Source organism: Lissotriton vulgaris, chromosome 12 (assembly GCF_964263255.1).
Source record: "Lissotriton vulgaris chromosome 12, aLisVul1.2, whole genome shotgun sequence".
Classification (NCBI taxonomy): Eukaryota; Metazoa; Chordata; class Amphibia; order Caudata; family Salamandridae; genus Lissotriton; species Lissotriton vulgaris.
In genome coordinates, this window is record NC_141700.1 from 557019349 (window position 1) to 557039636 (window position 20288).

The 20288-nt window shown below is 45.1% G+C and overlaps 1 protein-coding gene across 1 annotated transcript in view; it reads right to left on the reverse strand.

Annotated features, from left to right (window-relative positions):
- PLEKHO1 (pleckstrin homology domain containing O1) overlaps positions 1–8714 on the reverse strand; it is a 132854-nt gene extending 124140 nt beyond the window's left edge. The window contains exons 1-2 of the mRNA XM_086945372.1: positions 8457–8714; positions 7835–7981 (exon numbers count right to left, since the gene is read on the reverse strand). Coding sequence (XP_086801498.1) covers positions 7835–7981; positions 8457–8483 — 174 coding nt within the window. The 5' untranslated portion in view covers positions 8484–8714. The remainder of the gene's footprint in view (positions 1–7834; positions 7982–8456) is intronic.
- Between the last annotated feature and the right edge of the window lie 11574 nt (positions 8715–20288).

Sequence of the window (20288 nt, forward strand, 5' to 3'; positions counted from 1 at the left end):
TTTCCCTATCAGGAGTTCCAGGTTTAAGCATTGTTCAATGCAACCTCTTCCTTTCCTGAACCCGTATTGGCAGTCTGTCATTATCTGGTTAGACTCTGCCCACTCTTCTAATCGGACGAGGAGTACACGGCTCATAATCTTGACGGACGAATCCAGCAATGAGATTGGCCGGTAATTTTTAGCGTTTCCTCGGTCCCCTTTCTTGTGAATCGGAACTATTATGGATTCAGACCAGGTGCACGGAAAAGTATAGCGAACAGCAGCGTTAAAAACTTTGACTAGTACTGGCCCCCAAGTCTCAGGTGCAAATTTGTACATGTCAACTGGGACACCGTCGGGTCCCTGGGCCTTACCACCCTTACTAGCCCTGATACTACTTAGGACCTCCTGTAAGGTGATATCTAGGTTAAGTACTGGCCAAGAGCAACTTATCGGCAACGTTACCATGTTAGAATTAAAAATACCAGAAAAGTGCTGTACCCATGATTCCTTACCCACGTTTGAGGTTAACACGGGAAGTTTATCATCTTTTAAAAGGGGGCTATTTACTACTGCCCAAAAAAGAGTACAATTGTTCGATACAGCCGCTAGATCCAGTCGCTCCCAAGCTTCCTCACGTAATTCAGCTTTCCTTTGCTTAAGAGCTAAATTATAGTCGGATCTAAGCTTAGCTACGACTGTTTTGTCTCTAGGTTTAATGGATAATGCATTTTTTAGTGTCTTCAGTGCCACAGTACATGCATTATTAAACCATCCCCTTGCTTTGTTATTAGGATTTCCAGCCGACCTAGTAAACTTACCACTAATAAAAGCATTGATTTTCGTAAAGTGAAGGATACAGGCCTCCAGGTTTGGTTTCTCATCAATAATTGATGTAATATCATTTAAGCAGCATGAGATAATGCAATTAGAAGTTACTTCTGCTTTATCCCCTGCCCACCTTATTCTAAATCCATTCGGCCTATGTACCTCAATGTTTATAATAGGGCTACTATCTGGAATTATACAAACTTTCCAAAACCTAGTTTCAATAACAAGACAGTTATGGTCACTGACCATGTAATCAACAACCTTGACATCAGAGCTAAAATGAGCTAATTCGGAAGACATGCAAATAAAATCAATTACAGTGTTTGCCCCTCTCCCCACAAAGGTTGGCAAACTATCCCCCTTCCCGTCCTGCTCAATCTCTATGATCTCCAAATCATAGTCTAGTAGGAAGGAGTTCAGAGTTTCTCCATATGTATTGTATTGGAAATGCATAGCTGGCTCTCCAACACGGTTCAAAGTGCCACACAACATTTGGTTAGAGAGAGGACAAACAGAAATGTTAAAATCTCCAACATATATGAACTCAAAAACTGTATTAGAAGCTTTCATCAATTGTTTGATTGCGATGTCTAATTCTAAAATGACCGTGTATCTGCTGGCATCAAAAACATTATTATACATACATACATACATACATATTAATCAACAAATGTAATCACAGTAATGATGAAATATGCTTTGTTACATCCCACGAACTTGGGAGAGGCGATAAAGCTTATCTACTCACATCCTCCCCCCTCCCCCAAAAGTCCCTCCCCTCCTCCCTCTAGAAGTTTAGTGGCCGGACCTGTTATGTCACATCCTGAGGGACTGTCTGCATCTGGTCTTTGAGGCGCAATAGTCGCAAATATTTACGGCAAGTGAGTTCTTTAAATTCGGAGGAGAGTATCGATAAAAAGTTTTTCCAGAGGGCGGGGAATGAGGCACTCTGATCGGTGAGTGAGCGGGAAATCCGATGCCACCATCCCGTGTGGGTGGGCAGGCGGCCTGTTCCCCAATGTGCGAGGATATTTTGGAGGGATGCCCCCAGGGCCAGTGCTATTTGATGACGTCTGCATGATTTAAGAGGGAACAAGAGGGCGTTTGGTAAGCAGTTCAGTGTCAAAATTAGTATCTATAGCCTGGAGTACCTGCGCCCAACAGGGAGTTAGTTGAGGGCAGTCCCACAATATGTGTGTCAGAGGGCTAGGTGAACCGCATCTGTGACAGCACAAGGGGACTTTTGTTGGGTTGTCTTTGTGCAGCCTGACAGGAGTGAAATACCAATAGGTTGTTATTTTAGTGGCTGTCTCTACACTAGCCACGTTATGCGGAGTGTGCTTGGCTCTGTAGTATGTGTCCTCCCATTCTCGCTGGGTAACTGTACGCTCTAATTCTAGTTCCCATCTCTTTTGGGTCAGCGTCTTATGAGGTGTGGGGCTTGTCTTATTAAACAGTATATCTGTGATATAAGGTGGGCATCATTAGATTTGGATAATAGCCACTTCTCAAATGCGATAAGGTGGAACTGCGCTAGCGAGCGGATACTTGAGTGCATGACCCAGTGTCTTATTCGTTGATAGCGAAACCGTTCACTTTCTGGACTCTCTATTTTTGACATGATATTCTGTCCATGCAATATTTTTAGCATCCATATTCTATCAAAAACCAGAAAAAAACATGTCCCCTCTCAGAAGCTGTATTCTCCAGATTTCTGTGATAGGCAGCATGTTTGAAGTTGGGCACCTTAATGTTTAAATGCGTCAAAAGTATGACTCCTCCTTTAGCAGCCGACAGAATCAGGCTTACACCTCCAGCTGCTGTCTCGAGAGACAAGCCCAGCTCCTCTATATAAGGTCCAATACAGAGGTGAGAGAGCTTTCTCCATCTGTGGTCATATCCTCTGGAACTCTTTGTGCTTCGGAATAAGGTTATTCATGCTGTCTGCCTCAGTAAAGGTCTGAAATCACATTCATTTAGTAAGATAACTTAAGACGCAGAACCACACCTGGCACCACAAGACATCTTCTAATGATCCATGCCAGATTTTTAAAATTACTACATGTATCTCAATGGGGATATACAAAAAATCTGCCATGAATCCGGCCCTCCAGGACCGGTTTGGAGACCTCTCAGACCTAGCAGAGTACCCACTCAAACACCATCACAATGTCCAGACCGTGGCCGGATATCTCATTATGAACACTACAGAAAGAACTCCAGTCCACACTATCATGAAAATCTTGGAATCCCGATGGGTGCTGGAAATAGAGTCAAAGGTCAATGCTTGGCCTGCACCTATTAGAGATGGCCTCTGCAATTACGTGATAGGAGTATCACCAACATATGCCGATTGTGCAACGCACCGCGCAACAACATGCATCCATGCAGACGGCGCCCAAATAACTGTTGCAACTCGGATGCATCTAGCCGCATGTACAAGGAATGCCACAACCCAACTAAAAACAGAAGCAATGCCCCCTCCCTAGAATTAAGCCAAAGCAAAGAGAAGCTGGTTCAAGCCACAATGTGCCCAAGCAGATTAGCAACACTTACAGCATAAACCAGTGCTTAGTTTGTGGTGGTTGTTGCAAGTGGTGGACAACAGCAGTCATTTTGGAGAACAGAATTTATTTTCCATGTCTTTGTAATCAGATTTTGAGCTAGAGTGAGAGAAGAGAAGCAAGAAAGGAGGTTGAAGAAAAAGACAGGACAACTGTGACAAAGGAGGAAGTAAGGATGAAAAAGAAACTGCCAAAGTTAAATAAAGAGACAGGAAGTGTAGGGTGTAAGAAGAACATGACACAAGGTTAAATCAAGACTAAGCAGCCCAAGTATTTGGCAACCAGTGCTTAATTTGTGCCGGTGTGGACAGGTGCTAGGCACCAGCACTCATTTTGGGTACCGGGAAATATTTTATCTTTCATCGTCAGACTTGGCCCACAGCATGAAAGAGAAATGCTGAAAAGTGAGAAAAAGACAGGAAAACAGTGGCAAAGGGAGAAAGCAAGAATGAAGAAGACCCTACAAGAGTGATATAAAAAGACAGGAAGTGTGGGGTGAAATCAAGACCAAGAAGCCTTGTTACACCAACCCAGAAGTTTGACTGTAAAGTTGTGGGCTCCGTAGAATAATGGTTACGCGCAGCATCAGTGCTTTTCTTTATGTGTGGTTCATTTTATTTTTTGCAGTTTTATTTTTTAGCTCTAACTTGATGCAAGCAAGAGAATTGCAGCGCTTTACATGAGTACCAGATTACATTAAACAGGGTTACTTTTTATTTTAGACATAGGGAGATGAGTGATTTGCCCGGAATGATAGGATATTGAGCCGACTCAGGACTCGCACCTCGTTCCCCGGTTTCAATGTTTGCAGCTCTGGGAGTTAGGCCACATATCCTCTTCTTTAAGATATGCTCCTAAGAAGGCCTTTGTGAAATCCTTCCTCTGTGGCCCCTCAGCAGCCAGGCTTCCCAGCTTCAGAGCTGCTCACTGAAGGTAGAATTGTACGAAGCAGTAGTAAAGCGGTCAGCCATCACGATCCCCATTTGATGGGGCCTAGACTGACTCGCACTTAAGTCAAGAGCACTTATGCTCGTGCCTTGCCTACAAATGTGTCACAAAGGCAGCCGCCATGCTGTGGAGGCAACACTGTGCAAGACCCAGGCAGGAGGCCACCAATGTATCAAGTTTCGTGACACAGAAGCCCAACACCAGACTCATTAAACCCGCAGCAGCCGCCATTAAACTCGGATTTCAAAAGCAACAAGACTTGGACATTCTGAAGAAATGAACACGTCAGAGCTTTCAAAGCTAGGCCAGTCTGGCTACTGAGAGGTGGTGTTTGTGGTCGGATGCCCAGCTGCAGACATCTGGATGCAAACTGCAAGTTATGTTTAAATGGCGCGGCTCTTCATCCTCGTGAGGGAGATAAGTGCTGTTGGGTGCAGATAACAACACTAATTCATCCTCGTGAAGGAGGTAAGTGCTGTTGGGTGCAGATAACAACACTAATTCACCCTCGTGAGGGAGATAAGCGCTGTTGGGTGCAGATAACAACACTAATTCACCCTCGTGAGGGAGATAAGTGCTGTTGGGTGCAGATAACAACACTAATTCATCCTCGTGAGGGAGGTAAGTGCTGTTGGGTGCAGATAACAACACTAATTCACCCTCGTGAGGGAGATAAGCGCTGTTGGGTGCAGATAACAACACTAATTCACCCTCGTGAGGGAGATAAGTGCTGTTGGGTGCAGATAACAACACTAATTCATCCTCGTGAGGGAGGTAAGTGCTTGTGAGGGAGATAAGTGCTGTTGGGTGCAGATAACAACACTAATTCACCCTCGTGAGGGAGGTAAGTGCTGTTGGGTGCAGATAACAACACTAATTCACCCTCGTGAGGGAGATAAGCGCTGTTGGGTGCAGATAACAACACTAATTCACCCTCGTGAGGGAGATAAGTGCTGTTGGGTGCAGATAACAACACTAATTCACCCTCGTGAGGGAGATAAGTGCTGTTGGGTGCAGATAACAACACTAATTCACCCTCGTGAGGGAGATAAGTGCTGTTGGGTGCAGATACCAACACTAATTCATCCTCGTGAGGGAGGTAGGTGCTGTTGGGTGCAGATACCAACACTAATTCATCCTCGTGAAGGGAGATAAGTGCTGTTGGGTGCAGATAACAACACTAACAGCTACCAAAACAGACAATTAAGTTACTAATAATTATGCTCAACATAAACGAGCAGGTTGGTTGTACTGTAATTGGACATATATAGAGCTTTCTGATCCCTTGCAAGGCTCAAGGCGCTTGCTATCATTATTATTATTACAGATCTAGCTTGACACAGAGCAGGTGTTCCCAAAGGGCCAAGGACATCTGCGCCTGTCTGGAACCAGAACAGCTCCCTTATGTTACTAGCACAGGTGACCCACAGGTACTGCCCTTCATTGCTCAATTCTGTTTCCTCTGCAAATGACCCAGACATGTCTCATATGTTATTCGGTTTCCCTAAAACTGTGGAGTGGAGTACAAAGTTAAGCCCCTGCACTTGGGATAACTTTCCTCCTCAGGATTTATTGCATTTTGTCTTCTTTTCTGGTTATTAAGAAACTCCTCGAAGAATCTATGTAATGCCACTATTGTAAGTTTTGCAGTTTGTACAAGTAGGACCTGCGTTATTCTATCTGCCGTCCCTCCCGGCTGTGTGCTCCACACATTGAGTAGCTCACTTTCTCGCCTCGTCTCTGCGCCTGAGAAGGTCCTTTGATAAGGGGGGTGTTGATATGTAAATGCTGTTCGTCTTGTAGGATGAAGCTGATTGTGGACATGTACTTATCATCATTGCTTTTTTAAATTATTTTTTTAAAGATCCGTTTCTCAATCTTTTAGATGCGATGTATAGATTTGTTTATGTATTTCTTTGTTGTTTTATGAGGTCTTTTACTATTTTTTAAATATTTATATAGTATTGATGTATGTGTAAATGTGTAAATATGTATTTTCATGGGTTTTAACCGATAATAAAAGCTTCTTGACTGACTGACTGTATTTCTTTTTTTGACACAATTCACCCGTTGAGAAAGTTCTCCGTATATTATATGAATGTTGTGCTTTTTATGGGATATAAGCGGGTCACTGCCATAGCATTTGGATTATTTTTCATTTTAACGTGTGTGAAGTGTGTATTTAAGTATGTATGACTATTATACTGTTATGGTCTTGTTGGACCGAATAAAGTTATTTTAATAATGATGATGGCCCAGGCATGTAGAGCTGCAATTACAGGGTTGGGGTAAGAATAAAAGGTGCCTATCTTTTATTCTCCCAATAAAAGGTGCCTATCTTTTATTCTCACAATAAAATGTGCATATCTTTTATTCTCACAATAAAAGGTGCCTATCTTTTATTCTCACAATAAAAAGGTCCCTATCTTTTATTCTCACAATAAAAAGGAGCCTATATTTTATTCTCACAATAAAAGGTGCCTATCTTTTATTCTCACAATAAAAAGGTGCCTATCTTTTATTCTCACAATACAAGGTGCCTATCTTTTATTCTCACAATAAAAGGTGCATATCTTTTATTCTCACAATAAAAAGGTGCCCATCTTTTATTCTCACAATAAAAGGTGCCTATCTTTTATTCTCACAATAAAAGGTGCCTATCTTTTATTCTCACAATAAAAGTTGCATATCTTTTATTCTCACAATAAAAAGGTGCCTATCTTTTATTCTCACAATAAAAAGGTGCCCATCTTTTATTCTCACAATAAAAGGTGCCTATCTTTTATTCTCACAATAAAAGGTGCATATCTTTTATTCTCACAATAAAAAGGTGCCTATCTTTTATTCTCACAATAAAAGGTGCATACCTTTTATTCTCACAATAAAAAGGTGCCTATCTTTTATTCTCACAATAAAAGGTGCATACCTTTTATTCTCACAATGCATACAACTGGAGATTGGAAAGAAATAAAAGGTAAGTCGTCCTGACTCATAAGAGTCACAAGCCTCCCTATACACAAATAAATAAATACAATAGGTGATAACCTCCCTGAACACATCATCCCTTCTTGAGCTCCACAAGAAGCTTAAGACCTGGCTCTTCGTATAATCACCTCGAGGACCAAACAACTACACACCTGCCCAAGCGCCTGGATACCCTCTCGTGTGATTAGTGCGCTATATTAATCAGCATAACATTTTGGAAAGTATTAAGAGGCTCTGCCACGAGGTCTATCTACGGGAAAGATTTGGGGCAGAAACGTGTTAGCAAGTCTGGGGTTCGTTCCCAAAGTCAAGCTGGATGCACAGCATCTGAACTCAAATGTGGCACGAAGCCATTCTAGCGCTCTGAAGTGGCGACGTGTAGCGCTATACAAAAAACTCCTCAGTGATTTCGTAAATAAATAAACAAGGCGAGGCTCAGCTGCTGGGATAAAGGACAATCCACCCTGTAAATTCTTTTCAGACCTGCGCTCACTCCAGGAACCGCTAATAATACGCTGCAACCTTACCTCCTTCTCCGATATGTAGAGCTGATCCCCCTTCAGGATCACATAGCGGTTCTTCCAGATCTCCCGAAAGATCCCCTTGCCACAGAATTTCCGGATCCACCCCACCTTCTCCGGCTGCGAGGGCGGCTGGCTTCCATCCTGCGGACCCTGGGGGGAGCAGACACACAAGATCGATCATCCGCGCGTCGGGATCAGTCAGAGGCGACCCCCGGGCAGCCAACAACAGAGCATATCAGCGGGCACTTTACTCCCCGGGGGGCTGGGCATACCCTCTGCCCGTCTGGCTGGAGACGGCAGACAGCTGCGCTTTGTCCATCCAGCGAGACCTCCGCAGACGCGCAAAGTCAGAGATACGGGAGTGATGTGGTGTGGATGTGATGCGGCGCCCCGTACCTGCTTCAACCCGAATAATAGACATTATGTTGTGGCTGTGGCAGGTTTGTGAGGCTGCCACATGCACGGGGCGCACAGGGGGAGCAGGACCCCCGCACGAGGCGCCCCCTCCTCCCTGGACAGCGAGGATCCCCTCAGCAGCAGGGACGGGGCTGGGTGGGGCGGAGGGCGGCCAGGATTCCCGCTAGAGGTGGGGTGGAAACATGCGAGGGGAGTCACTTCAACTTACCTTTTTGGTGGAATTGTTTTTCTTCATTATTCCAGAGTAGTGGCGGCGCGGGCGGGGGTCCAAGGGGTGGGGCGCAGGCTGTGCCTTGAAGAGGGGGTGCTGAGGGGCGCCCCCCGCTCCCCGTCACCCTGGGCGCGGATCAGAGAGCAGGGCGTCCGGCCGCATTGACTCCGGGCGGCTTCTGGTGGCTGCACACAGGCATCAGCGCGCTCCCTCTCTCCCCCGCCTCCTCCGGGTCTCTCTTCCTCTCAGGGGCTCGCTGCTCAGGGCTCAGCAGCTCCATCTATGGTGAGGCGGCCTCTGATGTCACGGGCTGAGGAGAAAAGGCGAATTACTACACGGCCGGGGAGAGAGAGAGGGGCTTCTCCTTTGTGTGGGAATCGTCTCAGACGGCGGGGGGGGGGGGGGGGGGGGGGGGGGCTGGGGGCGGCGCAGGCGGGGGCTGCGGGGTGACTGGGCGGGGGATGGCGCCTCTCCTGGGCCCATCGCTGCTAGGAGGTCCCTGTCCCGTAGACGGGGCTTCTGAGTCACGGCTCTGGAGGGGCCACACATGGGTGGGGCTGGAGGGAAATTTGTACTTATATGTGTAACGGAGACCAGTTATTTATATAGCGCTTTGTGCGTGCGCCTAGCCGAATTTCTATACATTCACTATTCTAGTTAGATTTCAAAGATGAGCCCATTTGCCAATGTGTGCATCGTTTTCAACCAATACACAAAGTTAAAAATCCCAAAATGTATAGATTAGGTCGAATCTTATTTCTTAAAACTTTTCGTTTTAAAACTGCTGTTTTATATTTTATTCATTACTGATTCTCATTCGTAATTTTGCTTATTCAATTTACTTGTAATTTTACTGACATAATGTACATTTTTCTGTTTTTGTCTAATTGTTTCACCTTTTGAAAACTTCAATAAAAGTATTTTGAACACAAAACTGCTGTTTTTTATAAGTATCATAGTCTAAGTAAGCACATGACTTAACTATTCATATTTCACCATATTAATTCACCACTAATCCTGTATGGGCTTCCTGAATAGCGTGCGTCAACACCCCATCAGGGGTAACAAGCACTAAATAAATACAAACCCTTTTCCTCCTCTATCCGTCTGCTGTCATTCCAAATCCAAATAACTGACTAATATCCACCATTTAAAATGTCCTTGCATGTTTCACTATACTAATTCAACACCAATCCTCTATGGGTCCCGGAGTAGCGTGCTACTCACCGAAAAAGCACTTCGACTCCTTTTCAGGGATAGTAAGCGATATATAAATGCAATTACAATACAAATACAATGGTGGTGTTTCTATAGTGTCTGCAGAAAGTATGTCGTGGTTTTGCAACATTTCCATCACCGACAGGAGTCTGAAAGTTCATAACATGTTATGTTTAAGGTCACAAGCGTTTTGTGGCGGATTGGATCCTGTCCCCATCTCAGTTTGCCCTCACTTTTGCCCCACCCCACCAGAACTGAGAGCTACGTACATTTCACAGCATATATATATATATATATATATCTCTCCTGGAAAACTCGAACCACCTCCTGATTTCCGCCACAGCAGACAGGCGAGGAAAGAGACACAGACCTCCGAGGTATTTTCAAGTGGGCAAGATGATTTTATTGCAAGTGACCCAAAAAATGTTTGTAGTTCATTACGGGTTTCAAGCCCATAAGCCCTTGTTCACGTGTCGTATATATATTTATATCCAAAAAACAAAGATTTGCAACTTACGGGGAAAGCCTCTAAAGGTGAACTGTCTTGTTCCCTATGTGAAGGTGAAGCAAGCAGAAGGCAGAGACCAGTGCCTCACATCACAGCCATACGCGTTTCGGGCCACCACCCTTGTTCACTGGCAGCAGAGAAAATAACTGAAGTTGCAGTCACATGCTTTTATTTAAATTTAGCCCCGCCCCACCGGGCCTCTCGGCATTCTGGTATTTGTAGTGCTGCATATATTAAAAACCTCTGTGGGTTTCAGTTACATTCCCCTTGTTCGTGCTTTTAAAATACATCACCCCAGTGGGTTAACAACAGAGTCTTGTATTCAATTCAATAAAACTTTATTTCGGTTTTTGTTCAAAACCATAAAAGTACATATACAATAATACTGTGAATTCATAATACTTTTTGTTAAAACCACGTATCATAACAAGGTACAGAGGTGCAAAAGTATGATTTCTTCATTACAATAAAACCAGGAGATTGGAAAAATTCATCACGTAAGGCACATTACAGATCCATACATTTTCTATATTTGACAGTTAATTTTAAAAATTCAATGACTTGGAGAATACTATAATTGTGCAAAAGTTGTAAATACATCAGGGCCGGTCTGATCTCAATAAAATTAAGCTTTCTTAAAAGAGTCACCAGGTAGCGCTTACGGGGATATTCATAAAAAACTACATAAAAATATAAAATCGAGCATATCCTGCGGAGACTTTCCGTCGCAGCCGCAGGGAGCTGCAGTCTTATTAAAGTTAGCAGTTCTTGGCCTAATAAGCAAATGATGGAAAAGATTCAACCTGAATCTAGTCAGTAAAAATTTTTCATGAGAGGTCAGGGAACCCAATAGATACGGCTCAGTAGATGCACATGTTTTCAACATGACATATTTTCTGACACTCGGCTACTAGAGCTCTATGCCTTCCCTCTGGGTTTTCCTAACCATGAGGAAGGCCCGTTTCGTTGCCTCCAGGTCCCCCTTAACAATACGACTGGGATTTTCAAACAATTCGGGGCGCCCAAGTCTAGAAAAACTGGACTTCAGATATTTTATCCATGGGATAGCCAATGCCTTGTCCTAGACAAACAATCCTTCACGATTAAGTGCGTCAATGGGATGTCAGGATTCAGCCAGAGTTTTATCCAGAAAGTCAGTGGGCGTAGGGAGAAGGTGTCACATATGTATTGTGTCCCCAATTCTTCATGAACTGCAAGATTGGACGTGCCTGAGGGAACCACAGGAGACGCTTTATGAAGGAATTTTCAACAATCTGCAGCTGCTCTCCACCGACATACCCCCATATTTCACTACCATAAATAGCTGTGGCCACTGATTTGGCATAATATAGTTGCAGCATGGCACCAGTTGGTTTTTTCCCCAATTTTGATGCAAAATTAAAGATAGACGCGTTCACCCTGACTAGTTCTCCTTTCTTTTTAAGAAGATGCGGGCCCCAGTTTAGTTTAGTATCAAAAAGGACCCCAAGATAGGAGAACGTCTTTGATATGGGGATTACCGCTTCATCTATTTTAAATAGGAAATATCTTCTGGGTTGTTGACCTACTTGCATAACAAATGATTTAGAGTTATTGATCATTAGGTCTCTATCTGTCATGAAGGACTTAAAAGCATTTAAAAGAGCTTGGAGGCCCCTTTCAGTCCTTGATATTAGTACTGCATCATCTGCATATAATAGGACTGGAACACCCCGACGACCGACTCTTGGACAGTCAGCCGACACCTCCTGTAAAACGCTATCCAGATCATTGATATAAAAATTAAAAAGGAAAGGAGCCAAAATACATCCTTGGCGGGCACCCTTACTAATGTCAAAATTATTTGTCACGCTCAGGTCTTGAGAGTATCTGACGTTGGCTCTGGTATTGCTATGGAGATCTGTGAGGAAATCAACAATACCACTATCCACACCCCTCGCCCTCATGGCCTGCCACAGCTTCCGCCTGTTCACACAGTCAAAAGCTGAGGACAGGTCCATGAAAGCGAGGTGGATGGTTCCCCTATGAGCCACTGTGTACTTGCTTAAAATTAAAAATAGGTTAAGGCATTGGGTTGTTGTTGAGCGACCACTGCAGAATCCATACTGGGAAACGGACATGATGTTATTTTCCACCACCCAAGCTGAAAGTCTCTGCAGTAGTATCCTTCCTATTATTTTTACCATGGAATCGATAAGCGAAATGGATCTGTAGCAATACGGGCAACATTTGTCCCCTTTTTTAAAGACCGGGACAATTGTGGAGACCCCCCAGGTTCGTGGGCATCCACTTTGTACTGCTGCATTAAAGACAGACTCCAAAATGGGAGCCCAAAAGAAAGGCTCAGACTTAAATAAGTCCGGAGGAATCCCATCAGGTCCCAGTGCTTTCCCGGCTGTTAAACCCATAATGCCCTCAAGAATTTCACCCCTGTCAATTCTAATTTTCTTTCCATTATTGGCAGGTGCCGGTCTAGCAGTTTCTTCCGTAGGACTGCAGTACAATTGCTCGAAATGTACTTCCCAGTCCTCCTTGGGTATGTGGCATTCAAGGCCGTCATCGGTCTCCTGGACGAGAAAGGGCTTTTTCATTACGCCTCAAAATCTAGAACTATTTTTTAGGGTTATGGGGTCCAATATCTCGTTCCAGGCCTCTACCCTTAGGGATTCCTTACGTTTGGCTAGTGTTAGTTTATATTCCTTCCGGCATAGTTGGACATTCGCCTATTCTCTGGGTTTAGCTGCTAAAGCCAGCCTAAGGTTACTTGCTGCTTTAGTGCAATCATGATTAAACCACTTTGGGCCCACATTAACTTGATTTTGGTTGGTGCCGACAGCAGCTTCTTGACCTTATCTGAGAGTGACTGAAACGCCCGAGCACCTTTCTAGGCTGTGTGCCTCCTTGGGTACAAATGTTAATTTCATCTGCACATATAACTTTGATGTCTTTATGCAGCAGATCAGGGGTAATCTTGGACCATTTCAGTCTGCGCCTCCCATCAGTTGTGCTCAGTCTTCCCTGACTGGGGTTCGGCCCTTCCTTAGCTGTCCAGGGTCCCAGCAAACACACAGTGAGAGGGTTGTGATCGCTAAATTCACACTCCTCAATAAGAAAAGAATCCACAAAAGTCTGCATATATAATGAAATTAGCACATAGTCAATGAAAGTTCCCTTCCCATGACCCTTAAAGGTAGGTGTCTCAAATCTTTTGGCGGGATCCATCAAGGCCATGGTTGGTGTCACATCCAGATCATTCAACTAATTATTGAGGAGCTCCCCCTCAATTGAGTGTTCAAGGTGTAAACCATTAGATCGTGAACAGTTTAGATCTAGGATACATTTAAATAAGGGGTCACCACATGGGTGAACATTAAAGTCACCCATAATCATAAGGTTATGCAGGCTCTGTTACATTGACACGCTAATGAAAACATTCAAAGCAGATAAAGGACTAAAATCTGAGCATGAATTAACTGAATTATAAAAAATTACCCGACCAGCTAGACAATTTTCTCCATTTAAAATTAAACCAAGAATACCAGGGTTAGCAGATGGTACTCTACGTACTTTACAGATCAGTGCAACAGAGATGTATATAACCAACCCCCCCTTAGGTCTTCCCCTGTTGGTTGCGATGGCTGGGACATAATATGCCTTATACCCGTCTAAAAAATGATTACATTCAACAGACCAAGTCTCCTGTAAACAAATTATCAGGTACTGCTTAATATAAATAATCCAATTACAATCCTGCATCTTGGCACCTAAGCCGGCAATATTCCAAGAGATAACATTGTTAGAACTCCTCTTACCCAGGCTAGCTTCTTTGACTCCCAGGACATTCGGTCTCTCCCTTCCCTGGTCTTCCGAGGCCTTAAGTCAATCAAAGGCCTCTAGGCCTGATAAAGATTCAAATCTGTTTTGGGTTGGGACACCGAATCTGTTCATACATTGGTTGTTAAGGTTGTTAAGTTGTAACCCGGGAGGCGGGTAGCTGGTGAGGGGTCTCATCCTTGGAATATCTCTTGTGCGCCAATTACCTCCCTGGGTAAATTTTGTCTGGCCTCTCCCATAAGCGGGGCTGTAAAAAAAAAACAGTGGGAGCAATTCAATTGCCGTTCCAGTCATTCGCTGATGACATTGACCGTGAGATAGTAATTGGCCAGCAGTGGAAGGGTTATCAAAATTAACAATGATGCAGTCCCCACTCCCATTTTTATTTGTACTGCCAATCCAGCTGACCCTGCGTAGAATTAGTATATTATTTGCAACATTCATCCTCCCTAGGGTATTTTGGTTAAGCCAATAGGTTGTTTTGTTCCATAATTGCTCATAGCTCTCTGACTCCCCAAGTGGGAGAACAGGAGCATTCCCCAGTATGATCACATATGGGGTCACCTCTGGGGGTAAATCAATGACTATGGGACGGCGAGTCGCACTGACTCTTTCGTCCAATCTTGGTTGGGATTCCGATATGGGCATGTCCCTCCTTGTACTTGACTGTTGAGAGGTAGTAACGTCGCATCAAGAGGAGCTGGATGGCTTAAAGTATTAATTGCTGGGGCAGTCAAATTAGTACTACTACTGGGTGTCTTGGACTTCCTGCTAGTAGTAGAAGGGGGATTAACTGTATTAGTGGGAGCTGTGACCGTTTTGTTTCGCACCGCTATTTGCTTGCTATTCCCCATGGAAGTTTCCAGCAGCAAAAGCCTGGATTCTATCCCAGTGAGCTTCAGCATGATTGGTTCCAGCAACGTTTGCATAATACCTTCTACTTTCCCCCAGAACTCTCCCTTGGCCAAGTTACAAATCTGTGCTGCTCCGTCACACTGTACATTTCGGGTAACACCACTGTCAACTTTTCCCCCGATGGCATGAATATCTGCTAAAGTTATAACCTCTCTACCTGTAGCTACGCAGCTCTGTTTAGGCACCCTGGTATTTTTTAGGGAGGTGGGTTTTTTTCAGGCAATTCATGACTGGCTTTTCTGTTTTACCTCTTGCCCTTAGTCTAGATTTTACCGGGCTCGGAGCCTGTTTGAGTGTCCCGGTAAATAAACTATCATTTAATGTGGAAGTGTCACTATCTAACTGCGTCGCCGTTAATTGGCCAGGTGGGGGGGTTGTTAAAGACACATTGCTCAATAGAGCAGGGGAGGCTGTTACTCTTCCAAATAGAGGATCCATAGAGAGCCTACGTTCAGTCAGAGTAATTTCTTTATTAACGGCTGACTCAGCCCTAGTCAGATAGTCATCTAGGGTCCCAATCATCCTGGTAGTACCAATATCTTTCTCTTTGCGTTGTGCCATATTGGACACCCCAATGAAGAATAAAGAAGCATAAATTTACCGTTCAAGAAAAACCATACAATTAGAAATAAATGTAAAAACTTACAGCCTGATTCATCAAGCCGAAATCGGCTCGCAAAGGGCCGGATTCTGAGAATCTGGCCCTTTGCGAGCGCTATTTTTGCATTTGGGATTCATCATCCCAAATGCAAAAATCGGTAATAGCGATTTCGCAATTTTGCGAGGAATTACATTTAAGGAATCTCTATTTGAGATTCCTTAAATGCAATTCATCATCCATTTAAAAATTGCGAATTCGCAATTTCGGCCCGCTATTTACCGCAAGGTCAAACCTCGTGGTAAATAGCGAAAACTTAAAAAAATGCTTTTAAAAGCATTTTTCTAAGTTGCATGTTGCACACACACATGTCCTTTGGACATGTGTGTGCGCAACACCTGTTTCAATTTGCATTTAAGGGGTGCTACAGGGTGTCCTTTGGACACCCCTGGCACCCTTAAAATCGCTATCTTATTTGCGATTAGCAAATTGCTAATCGCAAATAAGGAATACTCCCCATTCATTCCTATGGGCCTTTTGGCCCATAGGAATGAATGGGGAGTTATTCCTTATTTGCGATTAGCAATTTGCTAATCGCAAATAAGGAATCTGTAGGAATCGCATTTAATTTTGCGATTCCTACATGAATCCCGTTTTGCGAGTCTGTAATAGCAATTCCTTATGAATCGCTATTTCAGACTCGCAAAACGGGTCTTTCATGAATCTGGCCGATAAACACAATACTGTTTGCACCATCTGAATTGAGTCCACCCAGATGTCAATTGAATATGGGTCCTGTTACCCACTGAGATGAGATGTTGTTACCGTGAGATCTTTATGCCTTTAAGGACCGAACCGGTGTAGAACACTCAGTGTCAGAATAAGTGTAACTTTAACACTGACAAGGAAAAACGTCCATACAATCCTACTTAGCAGAGTATCACTTAAGCAAGTTGCGACTATGCCTACTCACAGCGTCTCTTGCAGTGTTTTTTAGGGGGGTGGCCCAGCCCAGCCTCTTCTGGGCCCTGATGGCCACAGATGGTCCCGCCCTTGTCCCAGGCTTCTCCCGGCACCGCCCGCGCGCGTCCCGCGACGCGGGAGGAGCTGCTCGCTTTTAGGCGCCCCCGGGCACGGAAGTCGGTGGTGGCAGGCGGCGTTTCCGTCAGGCAGGGGACGCTGGGAGTTGTAGTCCCTGCTTTCTCCCCTCTCGGCGGCCGTGAAAACCAACTGCGGCAGCGGGGTGATCAACAATGTCTGCGGGACCCCTGGGCAGCAGCTTCAGCGGTAGGTGTTAAAGATTGCCCCCAAACGAGCTAGAGCCCCCGCTCCACCGCAGGAGCTGCTCACTTTTAGGCGCCTCCGGGCGCGGAAGTGGGTGGTGGCAGGCGGCGTCCCCGTCGGGCAGGGGACGCTGGGAGTTGTAGTCCCTGCTTTCTCCCCTCTCGGCGGCCGTGAAAACCAACTGCGGCAGCGGGGGAGATCAACAATGTCTGCGGGACCCTGGGCAGCAGCTTCAGCGGTAGGTGTTAAAGATTGCCCCCAAATGAGCTAGAGCCCCCCAGAGTCTTGTATTTCGGCTGGCCCAGTCAAGGGGATTGCCCACCGCGCAAAAGCGGATCCAGGGATGACAAGGTTGTTGTCTTAAAGATTGGTGCAACTTCCAGTGTTGGCTATGACAATGGCAACCAGCGGAAAGCGAGGCTCTTTTGTTAACCCCAACTTAAAACGCGCCAGGGAGCGTGTTTGCACAGTGATGCAGGGAGGGGGCGAACGTGACATGTTTTTAGTTGTGGGATTAAGTCCCCTTGAATCCCGAGTGTCCCTGGGGGCCAACTAGCCCACCATGTACCTCCAGTAAGTCTCACAGAGCTGCGCTGCAGAGAGGTGGTCCGAGGCCACACCCCTTTTTGCAACTCTGTTTATCAGCAGGATTCACGCACCCAGCACAAATTCTGCCGTTTAAAAAATAAATGCTTTTTTTGACCCTTGGGGTCCCTGTGGGACCCCTTCAGCAGGCCTAGGGGTTCAGGGTGTTTCTATCCTTTTCTTGTTTTTTAATGTTGCTTTCACTATTTTCTTGTGACTCGGTTACTGAGTCACATGATGGCTGCCAACACTTCCTGGTTTGGAGAGTTGCCAGCCAATCAGAGCGAATCACGTGCTTGGGAGCAGTCGCAACTCCTTATCGGTGCTCAAATGTCAATATATATATATTTTTTTTATTTCTCTGGAACTACTGAACGGATTTACACCATTTAAAAAAAGGGCTCTTTCTGAACCAAGACCTACCTTTTTGCCAAATTTGGTGTAATTCCATTCAGCAGTTCGGGCTGTAGCTTTGTCTGAAGTTTCCTATGGAAATTAGCATGTGGAAAACGCGTTTTGGGACCTCCCTTTTTTCTCAGCCCCCGCTTGATGAATCACCCCAAAACTTTCAGGACAGGAGCTGACCGGAGGGCGCCTAAGTTCGTGAACATTTCGTGAGAATTCGTCAAACGGCGCCAAAGATATTGGCAAAAGAAAAAACGTTTTTGGAATAGAAACAAGGTCCTAACTATAACTACCCACTGGCAACCGCCAGTAGGTAATAAATATATATATATATATATATATCTAAACAGGTTTCTCCGAGGAGAAGAATGAGTGGCGACCATTCCGTAAATTAAGAAGCATTTATTTGCAGATAACAGCGCTGGCATATTCTGGCATTTCCTGATGCATTTCGGTCTTTCACAGACCTTTTTCAAAGGAGGAGGGCGCCACGGCAGTAAGGTCTAACAGCTCCCCAGCATGATTGTTCATTTAAAGAGTTCTAGCCCTCTGGTGGTCGCCTCGGAAGACTGGCTGTCTCTCAGAGTCTGCTGGTATTTGTAGTCCGTTGTTTCTTCAGTCAGTGTTCCCCATACAATGTAATTGCTGCCGTTTTGTTTAATGCTGCGTTGTTGAAGTTATGGAATCCACGCATACCGCCTTTCAGGTTGCTGGGGTTTGTTCCAAGGTCTGGTCCTTGGAGGCTGCTCGCTGCCCTTTATGCTACCGCATGAAAACAAAGTTGGTCCTTTGTGGGGGCAATACGGCGCTCTTGTCGAAGGTACGTTCCTCGAGGCAGAACCTAGCCTCTTAACATCTAAACAGGTTTCTCCGATGAGAAGAATGAGTCGCAACCATTCCGTAAATTAAGAAGCATTTATTTGCAGATAACAGCGCTGGCATATTCTGGCATTTCCTGATGCATTTCGGTCTTTCACAGACCTTTTTCACAGGAGGAGGGCGCCACGGCAGTAAGGTCTAACACCTCCCCAGCACGATTGTTCATTTAAAGAGTTCTAGCCCTCTGGTGGTCGCCTCGGAAGGCTGGTTGTCTCTCAGAGTCTGCTGGTATTTGTAGTCCGTTGTTTCTTCAGTCAGTGTTCCCCATACAATGTAATTGCTGCCGTTTTGTTTAATGCTGCTCTGTTGAAGTTACGGAATCACTGCATACCGCCTTTCAGGTTGCTGGGGTTTGTTCCAAGGTCCGGTCCTTGGAGACTGCTCACTGCCCTTGATGCTACCGCATGAAAACAAAGTTGGTCCTTTGTGCGGGCAATACGGCGCTCTTGTCGAAGGTGCGTTCCTCGAGGCAGAACCAAGCCTCCTAACATCTAAACAGGTTTCTCCGAGGAGAAGAATGAGTCGCGACCATTCCGTAAATTAAGAAGCATTTATTTGCAGATAACAGCGCTGGCATATGCTGGCATTTCCTGATGCATACATATATATACACACACATTACCTGCTGGCGGTCGCCAGTAGGTAGTTATAGTTAGGACCTATTTTCTATAGGAAATTCGCAACATTCTATTCCGAATAACTTTGGCGCCGATTGACGAATCTTCGCGAAATTTTCAAAACTCGTGGGGCGCTCTGCTCCTATCTTGAGAGTTTCGGGGTGATTTGGCAAGCGGGGCTGAGAAAAAAGGGGGGTCCTTAAATGTGTTTTCCCCATGCAATTTTTTTGTAGGAAAATTTAGACACGGCTACAGCCCGAACTGCTGCACGGAATTACACCAAATTTGGCAAAAAGGTAGCCCTCGGTTCAGAAAGATCCCTTTTTAGGTCTGGTTGAGCCAGCGCGCATACGCTGTAGCGAGACATTTAGTAAGGGGGTTTTCAGAGTGCTACCACTGGCATAGATGGCATAGAGCTACAGTGCATGATGTATGCACATGCGCAAAGCAGCCATATGGCTTTACATCTCTCTCCCTCAGAGCCTCCTCTACGCCCCCTTCCCTGCTGCTATTTCGATTTTGCAGGCCTGAAGCTTGAGTGCACGATGGCGTGCACGTGCACAGCTGCTGCTCGCATCACACTCCCTCCTCCCTTCTCCACCTCCCTTTTCGTCAGCTTTAATCAGGTTCCTCTGCTGCTGGCATTCCCCCCTTCCCTTCTCGCCCAGTCCTTCTTGTCACCTCGTCATGCACTCATCCCCTCCTTTCTCCCCTTCCGGCCGCTTTGATCTTCTAAGTGAGCTGCGCGGCCATTGCTTGTTTCATCCAACTTAAAGCCCTGCCCTGCCCTAAGAATCTTTACTGAAGAGTTGAATATTTGTATAGTGTGTTAGGCTTTTATAAAGATATCCTTTTCAGCTCAGCAAGTTCCCTCTTTCTTGTTCTGAGGCATATGAAGGTACATTGTCATTGATATCTATCCAATAAACCATGTATCAATTTATTTTCCCGGTAGAGGCGTAGGAACATATACTTCTTGGGCACAA